Raw genomic sequence first — 20,783 nt, forward strand, 5'->3', positions numbered from 1 at the left:
TCTGCTCTGAAGTAGGAATGTTGGAGGTGATATTAAAAGGGATAATAGAAATGGGACTAAATTCAGCAATGTAGAGGTTAATATATATACGTAAAGAGTAGGCATAACAAATACAGCTAAAAGAGCTCATCACCTGGAAAGGCTAAGAAAGAGAAAACTATTCAGATGTAGGCTGACCACAGAAAGACAGCGAGATGCCAAAGTAACACAGCCATGAAAAAGACAAAGGCAGGAGCAAGAGGAGGCTTTTGAGCAGGCACTGAGAAGGGCATGTGCTATGTACCAGGTTCCAGCAAGACCTCATCAAGAACTTATGTACTCATAATCATCCCTGTTTAAGGAACATGCACTCAGCCTGTAACAGCTTCAGTGAAAGACTGTGAGAGATGAGAAGAATTGGGCTTGCTTAGTCTAGGAAAATAAAGGCAGAGAGAAGAAAATGATATCTGTTTGTAAATGTCTCAGAAAGGTAATCATGCAGGGAAAAAAACTTTTTAAACTAAAGGGCAATGTTGGCACAAAACACAATAGTAATAAAGTGGACAAGAATAAATGTAGGCTAGAAATGAGAAGAAAATTATATGATAGTGTGCCAAAACAGCAGGAGCCAGGAATCATGGGCCCAGGAGGCCCCTTCTAGTCCTACTTCCAGGCGTTTTTCATTATTGAAGGTTTTATACTTTGACATCTCAAGTATATAAGTTTTTAAACTGCCATGGGGAAGCTCTAGAAACTCACATTTATTAATAGCTTTATAGCTGATATGACACTATAAATAAATTAATAATTCAGAATCTACTGAGAATTCTCTAGCAATCTTCACTTGCCAAGCAGAAGAAGAATGCATTATCAGTAACTCAGTCTTTCACATGATGGAAGAAAACAGAAACCTGCATTAACAGAATGGTACAAATTTTGGCTCTGTTGGTATTATTTTTTAATTGTCAGTAGAACCTTCTTTGAAACACTCTAATGTACACACCCAAGTCATCTTAAAGTATTTATGATTATAACTTCACAGCACATTAAGAACACAATTGGGTTTTTTAGGTTTCTATTCTTCATGTGGCCAGAATTAGAATTGCTCTTCCAGGGTTAATTTCCCATACTTTCATACAGATCATTGGAAGTGCCAGGTAATAGCACCTGAAGATCTGTTCTTGCACCTTTCTCTCCAGTTACTGTGCTATACACAGATCATTTATATTACATATGGGGCAACAATAACAACAGCTGTTTATACTTGTAGCCCTTACCCACCAGACACAAATGTTTGTATGAGCTGCTCTCAAATTTTTTAACAGATTGATTCAAGCCCTTACCTCACTGACAAGCTTGTTAACACTTTGGGCTTGTTTAAGGACTAAGTTGTCTTCAGCCGTTAGGGAGTGAAAGTGAGCTGCACCTTTCATCTTGGAAAGATCTTTCTTGTATTTTATCTGAAAAGAAGTAGGGAAAATTATAAAATAGATGTCTACCATTTTCACCATTTCTATTTAGACTGGCTTCATGAGTTGGGATAAGATTTTTCCTATTCTTGCTTTGCTAAGCAGATAGAATTTGCTAAGTTGAAACACTGCAAATTGTTACTTCCTGAAATAAACCACATGTAAAATCACAGCCCTAACAACCCCTGTCAAGTCACTTCACCGGACAGCACTTTTTAAAATCCATTTTTTACATAGATTGAACAGCACTGGTTGTTTTCATAGCTTGAAGAGATAACTAGCAAGTGCTTGGCTAGTGACTCGTTGGAGCCTGTGTGCTCTTCTATTACTGAAGTTAATTCTCAGTACTTCAATTTTAGACTTCTAGTCAGGGAATTACAGATAGTCATCAAGTGCTCTGTGAAGTTTTCCTTTTGTAGAAACCAGCTTTTAAAAAAAGCTGTATCTTTTTGCACTTACAATGTTTTTAAGGGAATTATATTTCTCCACCAAATCGAGATTGAAATAAAAGATCTGTTAATTTAATTTAGACATCAGGTTATTGACTTAAATTGGGCTGGGATGTGTGAAGAGAGATAATACTAATATTGGCTTTTTGTCAAACTTTATCCAGCAAAAACCCTGTTGGGAATATATTTCAGTATTTCTTGCATACAAGGAGATGCTTATGTTCTTCATCTTATATTACTGCTTCAAAACTCAGATTCATAATGTAAAAAATAACAAATTATTTTAAATGTGCTGAAGTGCAAAGTGTTTGGGCTTTTTATTTTCCAAGTCTGCACTCAGTTTCTCAGGCTTTAAAGATAAGAAGCAGCTTGAGCAACACCCTAGTGTGCAAATGTTACTGCCATGAACCAATCTGTCTCCATGCTCCAGGTTTTACAAATTAATAAGGAAACTACCAATCATTAGAATTTTGCAAACCTGTGAGACTGACGTCTTTATCTGGAAAGGTTAAATATTTCATGTTTAAACAGGGGATCAGTGAGTTTGTCATCAGAATAGGGACTGGACACAGAAGGTTTCAGGGTTTTTATATTCTCTCAGTCGTAACAGGTAACAGAATACGACTGATCCTTTCACTCTAATTTACTGCTAGTGTTTAGTCCAGGCTAGTACAAGCTGAAAGATTCAACCATCTGTTAGCTCTCCAGAAAACAGACTGAGCCCAATAGCTCAGATTGCCCCATGGGGGACAGGTGTCCACACTACAAAGGTTGTCACTTGCAGGAACCCTTCACAGCAGCCACAGGGTAGTGACCTACAGACTGACCCATTTTTTGTCACTACTAGAAACAGTCTCCTCAGATAGGACTAAGGCCTCTTTAATCAACGGGCCACATGCAAGCTCTTTTGCCAATTCTTTAGCTTACCCCCAAAACTAAAAATCCCGAGCCTAGAAATAAGCTCAGTCTCGTGAAGTGACAGTGTCATACTCCGTAGTTCCTTTTGCTCCATATGACTTGCTTTGCGCTAGAGGCATGATACATCAAAATATCAAAACTAGTTCAGCTCATTCATCCTCTATTTATTCACTACTGGGAATACCACTGTAGTCCACAGGATGATTAAGGCAGTTGAAGGTTTCATTAATAATACAGGTGCAGATTTGCCAGGAGGGTTAACCTAACAGTAGGGATCCCCATTAGTTGCTACATCCACCTCCTCCCTCATGCGAGTTGGAGCTGTGCCCCCTTCTATTAATGGATATTATTAATCCCCTGAGCCATCCAGTTCCCAGCAATGCAGTGAAAAGTCGTTGTTGTTTACTTCTCAAGAGGAATTTTAGCATTCTCCTCCCAGGCACAGCTCTGACAAACTGCTGGTTTTAATTGTTTATGAATTGTATTGATTCAGGTTTCATACTTACATCACTTGCCAATTCATTTGCTTTCTTGGCATTTTGATAAGCTGGAGTGATCATAGCAGGAAAGCTTCCTTTCCCTCTGCGTTCTTCATACTCATCCATATAATCCTGAAGAAAATTCAGTGTTTACTCATCATACATCAGCAGGTGGGGCCATGGGTGATTTCACAAAGCCCCATATTCCTTGTTAGTAGGAAAGTTTATTGCTTAATTTTATTTTTTTTATGAAAAAGAGAATAAAATGACCAACTGTAAGAATAAAATCATCCATTAAATTAACTGTGCCTATAAAATTACTTGTGTTTCATTGCAAGAGAAATTCAGGTAGCAATTAGCTGTGGTCAAGATAGGATTCAATTATACAATGATATACATCCTTCTAATCTCACCTCAGTTCTTACAGAGATGATATCTGCTAGCCCCTCTCTTTGTCAATATATGTTTCCCTGGAAAACTATAAAAATATCTAATGGTTTGAGCAGCCAGGAGATTTGCTTAAACTTTCCAAGTTTAGCATGGGGTCAGCCTTCCTCTATGATGTGACAGAAGTTTCTTGATCTCTCCATATCCATTTCTCACATCATAACTGCCCAAAAATAATATGTCTCTAGTGAAGTGATATATTTTGAAGAGGGATTTATTAATAAAGCAGAAATATAGAGATATTAAAGTGGTAAATTCCTTAGGGAACAAATCACAAGATTCCATTTGCTTGATTTAAAAAAACAATTGTTGCAGAATTAATACTCTTAAATCTATCTATAGATAAGTTAATGTGTAAATGTTTGACAATTTGAAAAAATACACTTTCTTAAAATGGTGTTACACAATGACCATCCCAAAGCTTTCTATGGCAAGATCTGGGAGGATATGGTAAGTATACAAACAAGCAAGATGCAGTGTAATGTGTCTTCTCCATAACATTTTGTAAATCCTTTGTAGTAAAGAGCCAGTTTAAGTGAAAAAATAATGTGTGGCGTGTCAAGAATGTCATGGAGAGCACAGATAGAAAGGACTATAAATACTTGGGGTATCTCTTTTGTGTCTTCTCAATGCAAAACAATCCCTTGTCAGTCATTCTGTGCACCATCAATGTCACATGATGATATAGGTCATATCATTCATGTCATAAGTTTGTGAACAATATAATGTAACCATAGTTATTGCATCTAAATTATTCTATAAACAGGCACAGAAAATAAAAAATATCCTTGACTAATCGACTGAGTTTTTTAAAATGCCATTCATAAGTGAATTCTTCAGATGAACTTGCCATTTTCTTTTTCTTCTTCCTCAAATACATTTTTACATAATTTTTAATACTGCTCATACTGCAAAACAGTATTTTCAAAGTTCCAGATAATTAATTTTAGCCACTTCTAAGATTTTTAAGCACGAACAAAACAGGTGTTCAGCACACAGGAATTTTACAGTAAGATTCCTTAAATTGTCTCAATTTATATATATACATGTATGATGTACCCTCATGATCTTGACAGAAATCTAATCCCTTTAACCATGTTAAGTCATGCTTCACTCAGAAAGATCCATTAATTTCAGTGGCTCTATTTTATTTGAATAAAAATATCAGAATACAATCTATGAAGATTAAAACTTAAACTAAATTTGAAGTCTGTGACTGAAGTTTCAAAGATACTTTCAAAGAAAAGAAAATTTAAATTAATTCTAAAGTATCTAAAGCATTCCAATGCTTGAAAATGTAATTAGCACTTTTTCAAATTCATTTTATTTGTTTATTCTTACTAAAACTTGTAGTAGTTCAAAAGACAGAAATTAATTGAAGGCTTCAATGCTACACATTCTAAACTCATATTCTTCAAGGATGATTTGCTTTTCACACATTACAAGATGTAGGTTTGGACAGAAGTGAAGAAATGTAAAACTCCCAAATGTCTTAGGACAATGTATTCCCTGTTCCTTCATTTCTCCAAAGTATATGGGTCTCATGAGGAGCTAGGATGAAAAACCAAAGACTAACCATACAGTTTTGTTTAAACAAAACCACTATTCAATTCCTTTCAAATGCCCTTTAGCTGTATTCAGTTCTATTTAGCTGTACTATTTCCCTAACTTAATTGGAATAGAACTTTGGATGTATTTTGGGAGACCACAAAAGTAATTGTATTCCCTTAAAAATGAAATAAAAGCAAAAGGAAAGCCAAAGACTGAAACAGAACTAAAACCTATTTGGTTCCACAAATGCAGAACTACAACTTCTCAAGCTTACTATACCACTCTTGTAGAAGAGCTGAAATCTAAGAGATTGTGTATGATCTTCAGTGCCACTTGCACGTATTTAGAGATGTAAAGCTTCTAAGATTCCCAAAAATACTGGCAGAGAAAAGATGCTTAACTATTTACTAACTTTCTACCATTTCACAGCCCTTTCACTTTCTCTCCTAACTGAATTTACATTTTCTTTCTCATGGAATGGGAAAGTTTCCACAAGTAAACATATTTCTGTGTGATATGTAACAACACCCCAATAGAAATGTATAGTGCATGCCTGTACACAGATAAAATTTGCCAAGGTAAGTCTTACCTTTCAGAATGATCATGCAGTGACAGTGCATGCACCTTGTAGTCGCATCTTGTAAGTGCCAAGGTCAAATATATTACACAATCAGAGCATGGTGCTATTGCACACCACCTTTTCCTTTGAGACCTTGCTTTCTCAGACAGGAAAGCAAAGGGAAAATAGGCCTCATTGCAGTTTCTAAAGTCTTAAGCAATCAGTCACAGTAATGATCCACATCAGCATGGGTATCTCTCAAATGTTGCATACCTGGACATATTGATTTACATTTTCTCTTGCAAAAGTAACATCTGTTCCAGCTGTATAGCTGGCTTTTCCCTTGATCTCGTTTTCATATCTTTGATGATACTTTACCTAACAGAAAAAAAGAAAAGTAAAAGAATCATTCGGATTAATTTAGTCTGGTGAACAGTTGTTGCATAATAAATAATAATCAATGACATGCACATGTTGACAATAAAGGATTGTCAGAATTCTTATTGCCACCAATCTACAGAAGTCAAATCTACCACCTGAAGATATAAAAACAAAAATAGTGGTGTACTTTTAAATAATGCACTAGGAACATGGGACTTGCCATTTCAACCCAGACCATTAGGTTCAGTGTGTTCAGTACCACCTGCTTGTCAGTGGCTGATCCCTGATGTTCCAGCAGGTTAAAAAAACAGAACTGATTGTAACGTAAATTCATGGTTACCACAGTGCACTTCTTTTACAACAGGGTCATCTGAATGCTATTAATAAATGGGCTTGTTTATGAAAGATGCTGTTCTACCCAATGATCAAGGGAATTTTAGGCAATCAACCTTCAAGTTTAGACCCAGATTTGCACTACCTTTGCTGAAGTCAAAATAATGCCTGTAACCTGATGCTGCCCTTTAATCACATGTGTGTTTGCTGACACAAATAAAGGGTTTTCCACAGATCAAAGGCAAACAAAACCATTTAAATGTTTTAGAGACAGTTGCTTGTGCCTTCAAAATTACAGATCTCTTCTTATTTTCCCCAATGACTCTTAATAATGTTTTAAATTCACTTCCATTGAGTTAGTACAATATGTTATCTTCAACAAAAAGATCTTTCTTTTCAGTATCCAATGACAAAACACAATTAACTCTACATTTTGAAGTAATACTGATGTCCTTTTACAATGTTTTTTAAAGAATACAGGGGTGTTATGGTTTTGTTATGTTTAGAGAAAAAGAAAGCCAACATCAGTACACCAAGGAGTTTAAAAAAAGCCCACAACAGTAAGGAGAGAAAAATGAGTGGAATAGAAAGCTACATTTTATAAATCTACACCTATGTTAAATGTATGCGTGTGTTTGTGTGTGTGTATATACTTTATATATATAATTGCTATTCAAGAAGCTAGTTTCTTGCATTCATAAAGGCCTCATCCTGCAACAGCACAAAAGAAGGAATAGGAGAATGAACTGTAAGGTTCCCCTGGGAGCATGGAAAGTCATGGCAAAGCAGAGCTCTGCAAACACAGCCCTCCCTTGATACAAGGTCACCCAGAAATATTGTGGCTGTATAAATTAGAGCCACACTTCAGCCCCTCTACCTCATACCAAGTTGGACAGAATGAAATCAAAGACCTCCATCTGACTTATTATTGTCTTCCTTCTCGGTTGTATGCAACAGGAGGCTGGGTAAATTTTGCCCACAAAAATCCAGAGTTGATTCACAAATAAAATGCCTAATTTTATCTTTGTGCATAAAACTCAACTTTGTCCCTGCAAAAAACAATCACTTTAAAATCTGCGTATGAAGTGCACTGCTAGCATTCCTCCACCATGCTCATGGAATTTCTGCCAGTAAACATTTTAAGCCAAAAACTGTGTGACAATTTATTTTCTTTCCAAAAAGAGACTTTGCTTTGGACACTTACATCACTGGCTAATTCATTAGCTCTCTTGGCTATTTCATAAGCTGGAGTGATCATAGCAGGAAAGCTGCCTTTCCCTTTCCGTTCTTCAAAGTCTTCTGTGTATTTCAACTATAAAAATCCAAGACAGTTCAGGAGCAATTAGATCAAATGTATCTTGATTGCATGCATAATCAGTTCTTAAAGTTCCAAAGTCAGGCATTCAATGGTTGTCATCTGCCAAAAGGAAGACGAACCATGAAGTCTGAATCTTTACAATGTAGTCTTTAACTACATGATCACATATCTTCTGCAGGACCTCTGTGTCTTATTCAGGGTATAGGATGGATCACAGTTATTTAAAGAAAATACTAAAGTTGTCTGCAAGATGCCTGCTCTATTTACATTAGAGTTTCCTTTGCATGGCACCCAGTTGCTGGGTATAGAACAGACTAGTTCTCTGCCTTCAGTTCTGACAGCCAGCTAGTCTCTAAAGTGGCCTAGAACTGAATATGGTCTTTACAACTGGAAGTATTAAATACTTAATGGTAAAATGAGTCTGCCTTTAAAATATTAATTTTTTTACTTTTCTTTATGTTCATATTCTTAAGTGATTTATAAATCTCCTAAGAGCTACTTGCAGAGCCAAAACCAGGTCAACCTATTTCATTTCACGTACATCACTTGAAAGCTGTCCTCCAACCTTTGCATGAATTATATCTGGAGTGTCTACAACAGAGGTGAACTTCGAAATTCTCTCTTCATGTCCCCGCTTATATTCTACCTGAGGAAGAAAACATATAAAATACATATTACAAACAATAAGCAGCAAATATGCATTTCGTATCAGAAGGCTTTAAGAGAAAATGAGCAACGGCAGTCATGACGCTCTCCCACTATGAAGTCAACCTATCAGTATATTTAAGGCACAATTCACAAAGTGAATGTCAGAAGGAAACAGAAATGGACCCAGATAATCAAATTTTCAAATGATATTAGATTTATGTGAGCCATGCTTTTGATTAAAATATCATGAGAATAGTCATTAATGGCCCAGCTAAGATCATACTGCAATGACAATGCAGAGAGTTTGGAGAAAACAGTGAAATAATTTCTACAGGATTTATTTTTACTTGATCTTTTTCAGTTGAAATTTTATTTTTATAAATAAGCAGTTTTCTGTACATATCTTTAAAGTAGCTTGTATATGAGTTAAATTCAATATTACAGGTATTAAACTTCAAATAATAAAGAAAGCAAAAAATGTCAGATGTAAATAAATAGATTCATAAAGGCATAAAGTGAAAATAAAGGTAATAAATTAAATAAACATCTTAGAGTGATTCATAGTCTTTTTCAGGTTGTGATAAAATACAGCAAAAGTTGCTACATCTAGCAGGAAATATCTATATCGTCATTTATCCTATATGATTGTCTTCTCAAGCCAAGTGGTTTGTTAACCCTGTTTTCTGCATCGTGTTAAAGTTTTCTCACTTTGTAGAATTAACAATACAACAAATATTCATCATGGAACCTACTGTCTAAAGTGAATGGCCTAAACCCAGGATTCTCCAAATTCAGAAGTCTAACATACAATTAAAAAAACTGCGACTTACGTTACTGCTTAGTTGTGTGGCTCTCTTAGCAACCTGATAACCTGGAGTGATCATAGCGGGAAAGCTGCCTTTGCCTCTCCGCGGCTCATATTCTTCTGTATATTGAAACTAGAAAACGAATATTTTTTGGTTTGTTATTACAGAAGAACCCACTATAGTTTAATGTGATTCCTCTTTTAATGCTTGCTTCCTAAAGGTATTTATCACTTTATTTAAAAGTAAACTAAAGAACTTATACCTTATAAGTTTGTTAGATAGAAATATTTTCTGCAAACAACAGAAAACATTCCCCATTCACATCAATTATCCACTGTTAATTGGCTACGTTGACTGAGTCACTAACCCATTGTATGGGCATAGACAATCAGTCATAATTCAGAAGTGATTTTCATCAGGCATGGAAATACAGTCAATGAAAGGTCTACTCTATAGAAATTAAGACATGTTTTCCATCATGAGTTCTGCTCTACTGAGGGAAATAGTACTGCCTGATAGATCAGGTCACCTCAGATATCATTGGTCAGTAGTTCAAGTGCTTCTCAATTACATAAATATATAAATGTATGATTTCCAGGATGGGTAATAGCACTGTTATGTGACTTTAATCACTTGGTTAAATATTGTTATTGACAGAAGTAAACATGTCAGTCTCTGCTTTTGTAACATCTTACCAAAGGTTGGCTTTTACACACAGTTAAGTCTTCAGAATATGATAAACCATGAAAATAAAGCTATTCAAAACATCAGCCCACTTACATCATTCAGAGTCTTCTGTGCCTGGGTCATCTTGACCATCTCAGGATCTGGGATGGTTCCCGAGTACCACGATTTTCCTTCCTCATAGGCAGCATAGTAAGCATTCTACAAAACAAAAATAAAATAACTACCAATCTTCACCCTTGTTTTAATACACAAACAGCTGATCTGACTGAAAAAAAAGAAGCACACACAATGCTGTGGAAGTGAAATTTACCCTCTGCAGACGTACGGCACAAGGCCTACACTCCACATACCTTCAGAATGCCAGGGCAGAACTTGTATAACAAGAACTGACATCAAAATGTCAGGATCTAGGATCCTGGAGTGAGACTCAAGTAAGTCTCCCTGGGAATCAGATCACTTGTGAACTTTCAGTGCCAGTAGAAAGCAGACACATTGAGTATAGCTGTACATGCAGCAGTCCAAACAGCTAAGCGTATAGATACACCCTTCCTCATCTTCTGATTCTTGCACCCTAAGTTATAATTGAGCTATGCTGCCTTGAAAAGTTTAGCCAAATGAGAAGCAATGGCTTTTTTAGTATTGAAATGCTGTGAGTAAAACCCTAATGATCAGGACAGCCACGGCCGATCCTTGGTATCCTGCAGGCTACTGGCTTGGTGACTTGAGGGACATTTCTTACCTGGGTGGCCAGTTGTTGGGCTTTATAGGCAGCTTCAATTTCTCTGGACCTTACATCCCATTGAAAGACTGATTTGAATTGTTCACCCTCTTCTCGATATTTTATCTAAAAAAAAAAAAAAAAGACTTGCTATTAGTAGTTTGGTAGTACAGGCTAACACATCCCCCTCTTAGGAGAAGAACAAGAAGGGAGACAAACAAGGTGAACAGTCTCTTGTGATATGCAGTCTGCTTGAACTGCAGCAACAAAAGAACAACAAAAGCAGTGCAATTCCCACCACAACAAATCCACTTCAGTGCCTGCTAGTTTTGGCTCCACCTTAAACCAGTCTAAAGGAAGGCTACTTCCAAAACCACCTCTGGCCCTACTAGGCGACCCTTCTTCTTGTCTATCACACACTGACACCATCAGACACGCGTCTATGGGGCAAATTAGATCAGGGAATTAGTAAGGAGGCTTTTGCTGTGTTAGCTTTGCCTCACTGCAAAAATCACCAATACAAGAGAAGCAGAGGAACAATATGACTGCACACAGAAGAACAAGGTAGCTGCACAGAACTAATTTTCTGCATGGTAGCATCAATACAACTCAGTTTAAGATGATTTATTCTACTCATAATGTTCACTTGTGTCTGTGTATTAGATCTCCAAGTACTACAGATCAGCCTAGTTTTCAGTGCCAACTAATAATTTCACCCTGAAGACACATTTATATATGGTATGAATGCAGAAACCAAGGGACTATGACAAGCACACCTGATCCACCAAATCTCCACAGCCCACAAGAAAATACCAAACCACCTTTTGAGAGCTTGCAAAACTCTCCATCTTTTCCTCCTTCTCCCTCTTTAGATCACCATTTACACCCTGCTTATGCACAAAAAGGCCACACAGCCTGTAGCTCTATGCCATGCAGAGACTACATAAGTACTTCCTCCATGGCACCCATTCTTGGCAAAGGAGTTTTCATGGAATAGAAGATTGCATTTAGCCCTAAGGTCAAAACTCTGCTCTCTAATCCACACGCAGCTTCTACCTAAGATTTCTGCTATTATTGGAGCTGCACATCTGTAAAGGAGCAGCATATTACACCTGAAATCTGGCATGAAGATCTGAAAGAATAATTTGGTCTTTAGATAATACTTTTGGGGAAAATAATCTATGAGGATTGAAATCCCTAAGAAATTTTAAACAAAACATATCAATGCAGCATTAGATGAAAGAACTACTACCTGGTGGGCAATATTCTACTCTCCTGTTTCCCTGCATAGTGTCCACGACATATCATGACTGTGTAAATGTAAATGACTACTATATTTAGTCCTGGATCATCATTTTCCTACTGTTACTTTTATCATGATAGCATACAGAAATCCAATTGAAATCACAGCTCTGTTATACAACTCACTCTACAGATGCAAAAAATAACAGTCCCTGTCCTGAAGAGAGCAAAATCTAAATGGACGGAACAGAAAAATCATGGAGCATGTGTGCCGTTATTCCCATTTTAGAAATTATGTTCAGAGGTACAGAGATATGATTTGTCTGCTCACATAGAAATTCTGTGCAGAGGGAGTGAGCTAAATTTTTATCTCTGCATTCAAGTCGGTGTCTCAACATAAGACTTATGAGAGAACATCGGGTTAGGACTGGAGAAATACATTACATTTTCTGCATAAGAAATAATCTTACCTAAAAAAACCCCAACAACCTACAGTAGCAAATGAATCCTTTTCCCAAGTTAGCATTATTTTATACATTTAGCAATAAAAAACTTTTCCTGCACTCAAAATTTCTACAGAAATACTCCCTTTAAGTAAGTACTGCAGAATCAGCTTCTTTACTACCCTTAGCAATTTTCTCTCTGGAGCAGAACCTCATTATGTGATTGAAAAGGACAGAAGGTGCTTTAGGTGTAAAAAACAAGGGAAAGTGATCTTTGAGCTATAATTTGTCTGGTGTGTATATTCACATGCACTGGAAGTATCAGAGTCTCATATCACTGCCTAAAACCAGAAATAGAACCTGCAGTAATCCCAAACTCATTCCTGACCAGGTCTGTCACACACAGTTTAAAGTAAGTGTGATAATCACTGCTGAAATAGTTACTGCCCATGATATTGCAAAAGCTGATGTATAAGAATACTGTACAAGAATGATATAGGATACAATGTCTGATAAAGGCTATTAATGACATCAACTTTGTACAGCTAATACAGAACATCAGAATGAATTTAGCATGCTATAATCTAAGAAATGCAACTTTCTTCTTTTATTTTAATGATGGCCAATCACATCAAAACACATTGGTTTGCCTACTAAATATAGTCATGCAATGAACATCATAAAAAGACATGACATTCAAGAAAATACTATTACACATAGAAGTGAAATAGCTATCAATTATTGGTTGTTTCTGTATTTCTCATTTCATGAAATTCTTAGAAATGTAAGTTTGAAACAAATGTATCTGGGAGGAAAACAATGCAAGACAGAAAGAATGGCATTTGAAAAGAAAGAAGACTTTGAGCACCCCTAGAGGTTTTCGGGGGCACAGCAGCCTTTTAGAGGATAGATCCAGCGAAAAGGGCACGGAAAGCTAGTCCATTCTGAACGCGTTAGCGAAACATTTTCAGTAAAACCACGCAAAACTCCCTGGACTTCGTGTTTTCTCACCTCAGGTTTGCCAGAAATACTGGACAAAGTATTTATGAGAACTTTTGCCTACATCCCACTGAGACAGAATTTATTTGTTGTTTCATGCCCTTTAGAATCAGTTTCAGAAGAGATCATAAAGCAAGCAGGTCATTCTTGTTTCCAATGGCTGTGTAAACCCCCCTGACTTAGTTACTAAATTTACATAGCTCTGGGCAGTTTATGCGAACAATGCTTCCATGTAGATTATCAAATATGGCAGGAGAGAAACTGCTATCCATTTTTCTTTCTGAAAGTAGAAGCAAATTCAGATCTAACCTTTCTTTCTCATGAGTGAAAGCATTTTAAAAAATTATGATTCAAACCCAGGCTGAGATCTTACTGTTCTAATAGAACACAGGAGGGTAAGTAAAGAATACATGTTTGTATTTCTAAGACAAGACACAAATATGATCTCAAAACGTAAAACAAAGCTAAACACATTTGGCCCTCAAGCTTCTTACCTCGCTTACCACTTCCGACAGTTTTTTTGCGTTCATATTTATTGGTGTCTCAAATACGCTTGTGAATGCATTGTTTTTTGGATTATGCCTAAAAAAGTAAAATGTAAGAGGATATTAGGAATGTACCAGACAGCCCACCAGAAAGGTTCTCTTTGAGCACTCAAAAACACAATACCACCCTCCACCCCTCTATACATAACTTTTCCCCCCACTCACACAGACATCTCAGATTACATTCAAGTTATTATTGTATGGAGTAGGTGCCTAGAGCAAAATTAATTTTAATGATCATCATATCAATGCTGTGTTTCTAATAACAAAAGAGAATAATAGAATAAAAAACAACTGTCATCTCTCCTTTTTCTGCTGACAAATTTGACAGGAATTGATCATTATAAAATAAAAACTTCCTAGAACAAACCAACTCCAAAATCTGCATTTTACACATTTTCCTGATGATTAGCTCAACCTTGTTAACTCTTAACCACTGATTTGGAAAGCACTGAATTTTATGGTTGGGTCTATTTTATTCCCACAATACTGAAGTGGAACTTAATTTGTTATTTTTTAACACATTAGACAAATGAGGAAGCTTTATATACAGTAACAAGTTTCTCATCATTTGTGATGCATGTAAATCCAAAGATATGCATGAAGGCACTAACAATGCATAATTTCACATCACACACGGGACCAGGCTGGGTCCAAATGGTGATCTTCTATTACATTAAAATGACTTGGCATTTTAAATCTTTGTTTTTAAAAAAAGAAAAGGAAACACACTTACGCTTGACAGTAAGGCTTTTTCTCATGACTGACAAAGTTGTTTACTGTTAACATCATCTTGCATACTTCACAGTGAAAACAGGCTTTATGCCATGTCTGGAAATACCACAAAACAGAAACCAAACAGACATGATTTGTATTTCACTATTATACTGTTGAGTTTTAAATCTCAGTATTGATCCTTAACATTCTTTTCATGAATTTGAAGAATTCTTCTTCAAATATATGCCTATTATTAACTCATTTCAGTTCTGAACCCAGTTATGAGTAAAGAATTTTTGGAACGGAGAGATTTGCACTGTGTTAAAAGTGCCAATCTGTACATTTATTATAGTCCAAAATAATAAAGAAAGAGAACTGACCTGATCTATACAGTTAATCTTCTCAGCAGGGTAAACCCCATAGCCACATCTAGCACACGGCTGCACATTCATCTTGAAATCCACCGAGTGAAAAATATATAGGTTTATACAAAAGGTTCAAAGACTATGAAAGTGACTTTTTGGCCTGTGCAAAGCACACTCTAGACACTCCAGTCAGGGCCTTTTGCTGTGGTCAATGGCTCCCATTAAAGCTCTGAATTGAAGTCTGTTGCTCCCTTTGCTGACCTTCTGTTTCAAAGTCAGCTGCAGGCTGGCTTTTAAAGCTGCCAGTTAGTAAGAGCGGTTATTTTGGCAACTGTGTCAGTACGTAAGGGAGGGTAGCAATATCTTTCTCTAAATAGAAGAATGAACTCACAGAAACGAATCATGTCCATGTGAACGCTAAAGTCTGATCATTTAGTATTTCGGTTTTGCTGTAAAGCCAGTTGTCATAAGCCCAGGATGAAGAGAAAAGTATATACAGCAGCAGCCGCAATTTATCATAGCCTCTCCTCACCACGACATACTGCAAGTGACCTCATGGAAGACTACTCTGTGTTTAGGAACAGACTCATATCAGAAGATGGTACCACCAGAGACACAGGCCAGAGATGGGTTTGGAGCTTCCTGGCCCTTTGTTGGATCTGCAAGAGGTACACTGCCATTATCTCAGCCAAGTCATTATTTTTTTCACTTGGTGCCAGCTCAGTTTCATCTGAGCAGCAGAACAGAGCACACTCATTTCTCATGTCTTTCCATTTCATCAACCTATCACTCCATCTCCAGGTGTAAGAGGACACACAGTGAAATGGGCAGAGCCTCTTACCTCAAAGAGTTCTAAACAAGATGGGTACAAATCCAAACATCTATCTCCTACAGGAAAAACTTGAGAAAGGAACCATTTACTTTTGAATAGAATGAACAAAGCAGTTATTTAACAGCATTCATAAAGAGTAGGCTGGCATAGGTCAGAATATAAAAATTCCTTAGCCAAATAACGATAAGGAATTATTATGCTTGATATTAGGATTCAAGCAAGTTATTAGGGTTGTGAAATCTGTTCTGAACAAAAAAAGCTATTAAATTTTACCAGCTATAAATGGTCAGGATTTGAGATTTACATCTCACCTAATCATAATACCTTCAGCTGCAGGGCTCCATAACCCTGGGACACAGCTAAGAGTTACCTCAATCCAAGTAAAAGTCTACTTAGTCATCCATGCATCTGCACCACTTCCTGTACCTGCAGCAGTCCTGGAATATTGCTAAGCACTTCCCTTTTCTATAAAGTACAAACAATTCAATCAAAATCATTTCTGTCTAAACCTTCTGGGTATGCTTAGAGAGCCTCCTATTCATCTCTCCATGGAGATGCACAGTTCTGCTTAACTTATTATTACTACTTTTATTGAATGCTGACAATGTACTGGCACAACATACTGTCAGCAACTGGTGTGCTGAAAATAGAGTCTCTAATCTGAAGAGCAATGGGTATGGCACAAAGTCCTGAAAACACTTGAGGCCTTTCAAAGTAAGTAATTAATATCAGTATATAAACACGTATTTTTGTTTTAAAAAAAAATGTTCACACAACATAATTTCTTGTATTGAAATAACTGATGAGTTACCTCATGTTATTCCTTTTGAGATCAAGAATGATTTTATGTTGACCAAGTTACATCACAATAATATTTACCCTGCTCACACCTGTGAACCAAAATAGTTTGGAAGTCTTCCAGTTCCCTTCTCACACAGCTTTTCATCTCGTCCCAGATTGCCATTCTGTTTATGCAAGTGACCGATATTAGGGTCACAGTGGCCAGGCTGTCCCCTCCTTACTTAGCACTGGGCAGACTACTAGCTGCTGCCTCTCTGTCTTCATCTACTCCAAGAGTCACCATATTGTATATTTTCTAGTTAGTTGCCTTCAAGCTATCTGAATCCATGCTAGAGACTTTGTCTCATGCTTTGACAAGACAAAAGATGCACGAGCTGCTCCTGTCCCGTACAGACAATACATTGCTTAAGGTCCTCCTGCAATGACTTCTGAGAGGTGCTGAAAGCAGTACATCCCTGAACCACACAAAAACATAATGACTTGGCAACTACAGAACAAATCATTCATCCAGGAGTCACCTGGCCACCAACAACCTGAACAGGACTCCAGCCTGGAGCATCAGTGTTTGCAGCCCATATGCCCTGTGCACCCAGAGAGCATGCAACAGGTCCCTGAGAAGAATGGGACCACGTGGTCCTTCCACGAGGCCTGTCAGACAGCTAGAAGCCCATTATTTCACAGATAAAACTTACTTCATTTCAAGATATACAAAGCCTGTTTGTTTCTTTTTACAGTGACACATATTACTGGCTTGGCTGGAAGTCAGGAAATATGTTTTCCAAGTTCTCCTGCTTCTTCCAGGTTACAGCATGCTCAGGAAGAAAAGCACGGTAAGCCATGATGCCTTATACAGCTCCTGTCTTTCCCAGCCACACTACTTCCCTCACATCCATTGTGCGTCAGTTCTGCTGGAGTCTACTGAAGATTTCCCCATTTTTGAGCACCTCAAAACTGTCCTGTTGCATAGTCTGTTCTTTACCACCCTGGATTAAAACTGAGTTACTAACAGAAAAGAGAGTTTATTGAAAAACAAGCATTGTATGGTCTCATTACAAAGTACGCACTGCATTTTGATCATGCAAGGAATTAAATCACAAAACCAGCACAAGTTTGTTATCTTGACGAATCATAGCAAGACATTTTCTCTTCAGTTAAAAGCTCATTGTGGCTTTTTTCCTCCTTTAGTAAGGTTCCATAAAGGCTTTTTGATATCAATGGAAATCTTAAAAGGCTTTACTTAACAGTAGAACCTTAATCAATGTGGTTTAAAAGTACTGCAGTTATGTGCAAAGTACAAGGAGACAGTACCTTGAAAGTGCAAATTAGTAGGAAGAAACATTGTTACCTCTCCAACCTCCTTAAATTCATTCAATTAACTGCATAGAAAACTTGGAGCATGTCTGCATCCTGAAGCTGAATCTAAAACGCACACATGAGTTACACAAAGCAACCTCTTAACAGGCATTCAAGTCAGGACCACCTTCTCTGTCACTCCTGAATAGCGGCTGTTCCCCTCCAGCCACATGAATCGCTGGAAGCAGACATCACAAACTACAACCACCCTATCTTCCCTCTGTTTGAAAAAAAAAAAAAAAGTGCTGTTTCACTACACAAAGTGGGGTGCTATCCACTGTTAAAAGCTGCCTGTAAAAGTTCAAACACTAGACCAGCCTCATCATAACCTTCTCTGAACCACGTGGTTAATTAGTTACCTGGGCTCAGGGCTTTCTGTCTCACATAGCCTCTCCACACTAATCAAATTTAGCATAGTAGCAAATCCAGCTTGCAAAAATATCGAAAGAAAGCTGGAAAAGATTTATCAACACCAGGATCTCCCAAGACTTGAAGAAAAACCTCTAAGGGACCTCCTTCCAAACTTTACAGGAGCATTTTACATTTTTGCTGTTTTGGAAACCAACCAACTGTTTACATTTCATGACTAAACAGATTTGTGCTTACACTTTCCCTTTGTTGCCAGTGTTGGGAAAACTTGCGAGTGTGGGGATTTTGCGAATATTTCTAACAGACCAAGAGAAAGCCAGAGAGTGAGTAGAGAGAAATGGAAAAAAGAACCAACAGGCCAAGACAGCACCACTGTCAAAGACAAAGAAAGAACTGGTGAGGCTGTGCTAAAATTTAAACTGAAAGCTTGAAGAAATGTGTGCAAAGCATGCACAGCATAGCCCATGTGCATACAATGAGACCTCCAGTGTCCAAATATGCCCATTTATCATGTATCATAACCTAAAAAATACTCGAGTTTAAATCTTGTAAAACATGGCATGTGCAACAGATCATCTCTGCCTGATTACAAAGAAATCCCACTCAAACACATACCCCAAGCTGACAGATGCATTATTCTACCGAATTTCATAAAGTTGTGGTGTGCCAAACCACACCACACAGCCCTCGTACTCCCCACAGCATATGAAAAACATCCATCCTTTCTTGCAAAATATATAAAATTCTAACAACTGTCATTTAGGAGGGAACACCTTGCAAGTCGCTCAAATCCTGCATGCTGAAAGTATTCCCACACCTGCCTCCCAGGTCTCAGCAAAGCCCCATCCTTGTTTTCACAGATGTTGTGCAGAACACAGCACACAGTTATTATTCCAGACAGGTACTATTTAGTTGCCTCAAGCCTTCTAGTTTGTACCTGCCATCTACCTTTCAATTTCCCAAAGGCATGCTCCATTGTCATCCTGCAGCTGCTTACGTGGTAGTTAAACACTTATTTTCTACAATGCAAATATCCAGTCAAAGGCTTCATTATTTATGTTTTTAGGGAGCAGGGTGAGTCTCTGGGGATAATAAAAGGAGTGCTGATGCTATAGGTATCACATTGCTGGCTCTTCCCCCTGCCCAGTAATACATACATCCAGCTGTGCAATATTATACATGAGAAAGTTTTTCCTTCCTGACCCTTCCCCAGGTAGCAATCACTCCATGCCCTGAAGCAAGACACTTCCTTCTACTTCTACTATCCTTTTAATTTCTCCCTTACTCATTACTGAAAACAAGCAAGATTTTCTGAAAAATCCAGCACCTTATACTGCTTTAAAACTGGTTAATCCAGCACATAGTTATGAAAGTACTTAACTTGCAGCACACTGAGGAATCAACCTTCCTCTTTGTGAATGCCAGCAACCATTGTGAAAAGAAAACAGAAATAGGGGTTTCATCAACAGTTCGAGTCAGAAATTCCCCATACACAATTTTATTAGTGAACTCTTGAAAACTGGCAAGCATTATCAGATACAATACCACTTTTTCAATAGCAATACAATGACTTTTAGAAAAAAGCCATTCCTAGGTCTGTTAATTCAGCTGTGGGGACCAGATGGCAATGGATAAACATTTTCATCAAGATATAGAAGGTCACAGCTGGCAAATAGCTTCTGGATTTCATAGGTAACCCCCATATACACTGTCATGAAATCACATTTGGATGTTCTGAAGTTCAGGTACCACTGCCAGTCATTGCTGGTGACAGCACCGTCTCCCTCATCTCCTCTCCATGCATTTACTTGAAGATCTATACATTTCCAGTGTCTCTGTTGTCCATAACAATCCATTACAGATTTGGAAGTGATGCTGTCTTCTTGAAAAGAAGTAGCTAACAGATGGCATGAGAGGAACCATGGGATTCTGTTAGTTTGATTTTCAGGAGAAAACTTTGGCTACGTATCCAACCAGGAGCTACAGGCATAATCCCACGAAGCAAAGACCAGCCCCAGCAGCAGCATGCAGACACACGGCAAGAGCCGCCGCGCCGTTCAGCCGCCCCTCCATCACATCGAAGCAGTGACCTGTCGTGAAGCAAAAGGCTGTTTGTTACCGTGCCTGTGTTTTGTGCCAATTATGAGGCAGTTACACTGAAAAATGTCGCTTTGATGTAAATCTCTTCAGGTAGTGAATGTTAAACACCACGCACCGCTGGGTAGGTGTATGATTTTGCAGGATTGGAGCCCGCATCCAGGAGTAATTATTAAGACTGTGCCAATCTTCAGGCCGTGTACTGGACTGCTGGGCCTGATGCAACGGCTACACAGTAGGGTATCGTAATTAGCAGAGATACAACACACTGGATAATT

General features: G+C 37.7%; 1 protein-coding gene across 1 annotated transcript in view; it reads right to left on the minus strand.

Annotated features, from left to right (window-relative positions):
• The window catches only part of NRAP (nebulin related anchoring protein), a 53,163-nt gene extending 37,853 nt beyond the window's left edge, over positions 1-15,310 (minus strand). Inside the window, exons 1-11 of the mRNA XM_074831310.1 lie at positions 15,069-15,310; positions 14,708-14,802; positions 13,921-14,008; positions 10,764-10,868; positions 10,118-10,222; positions 9,362-9,469; positions 8,425-8,529; positions 7,770-7,877; positions 6,125-6,229; positions 3,322-3,426; positions 1,323-1,439 (exon numbers count right to left, since the gene is read on the minus strand). Of these exons, the coding sequence (XP_074687411.1) occupies positions 1,323-1,439; positions 3,322-3,426; positions 6,125-6,229; positions 7,770-7,877; positions 8,425-8,529; positions 9,362-9,469; positions 10,118-10,222; positions 10,764-10,868; positions 13,921-14,008; positions 14,708-14,802; positions 15,069-15,140 (1,113 nt within the window). The 5' untranslated portion in view covers positions 15,141-15,310. The remainder of the gene's footprint in view (positions 1-1,322; positions 1,440-3,321; positions 3,427-6,124; positions 6,230-7,769; positions 7,878-8,424; positions 8,530-9,361; positions 9,470-10,117; positions 10,223-10,763; positions 10,869-13,920; positions 14,009-14,707; positions 14,803-15,068) is intronic.
• Positions 15,311-20,783: the final 5,473 nt, after the last annotated feature.

Source organism: Strix aluco, chromosome 7, assembly GCF_031877795.1.
Source record: "Strix aluco isolate bStrAlu1 chromosome 7, bStrAlu1.hap1, whole genome shotgun sequence".
NCBI lineage: Eukaryota > Metazoa > Chordata > Aves > Strigiformes > Strigidae > Strix > Strix aluco.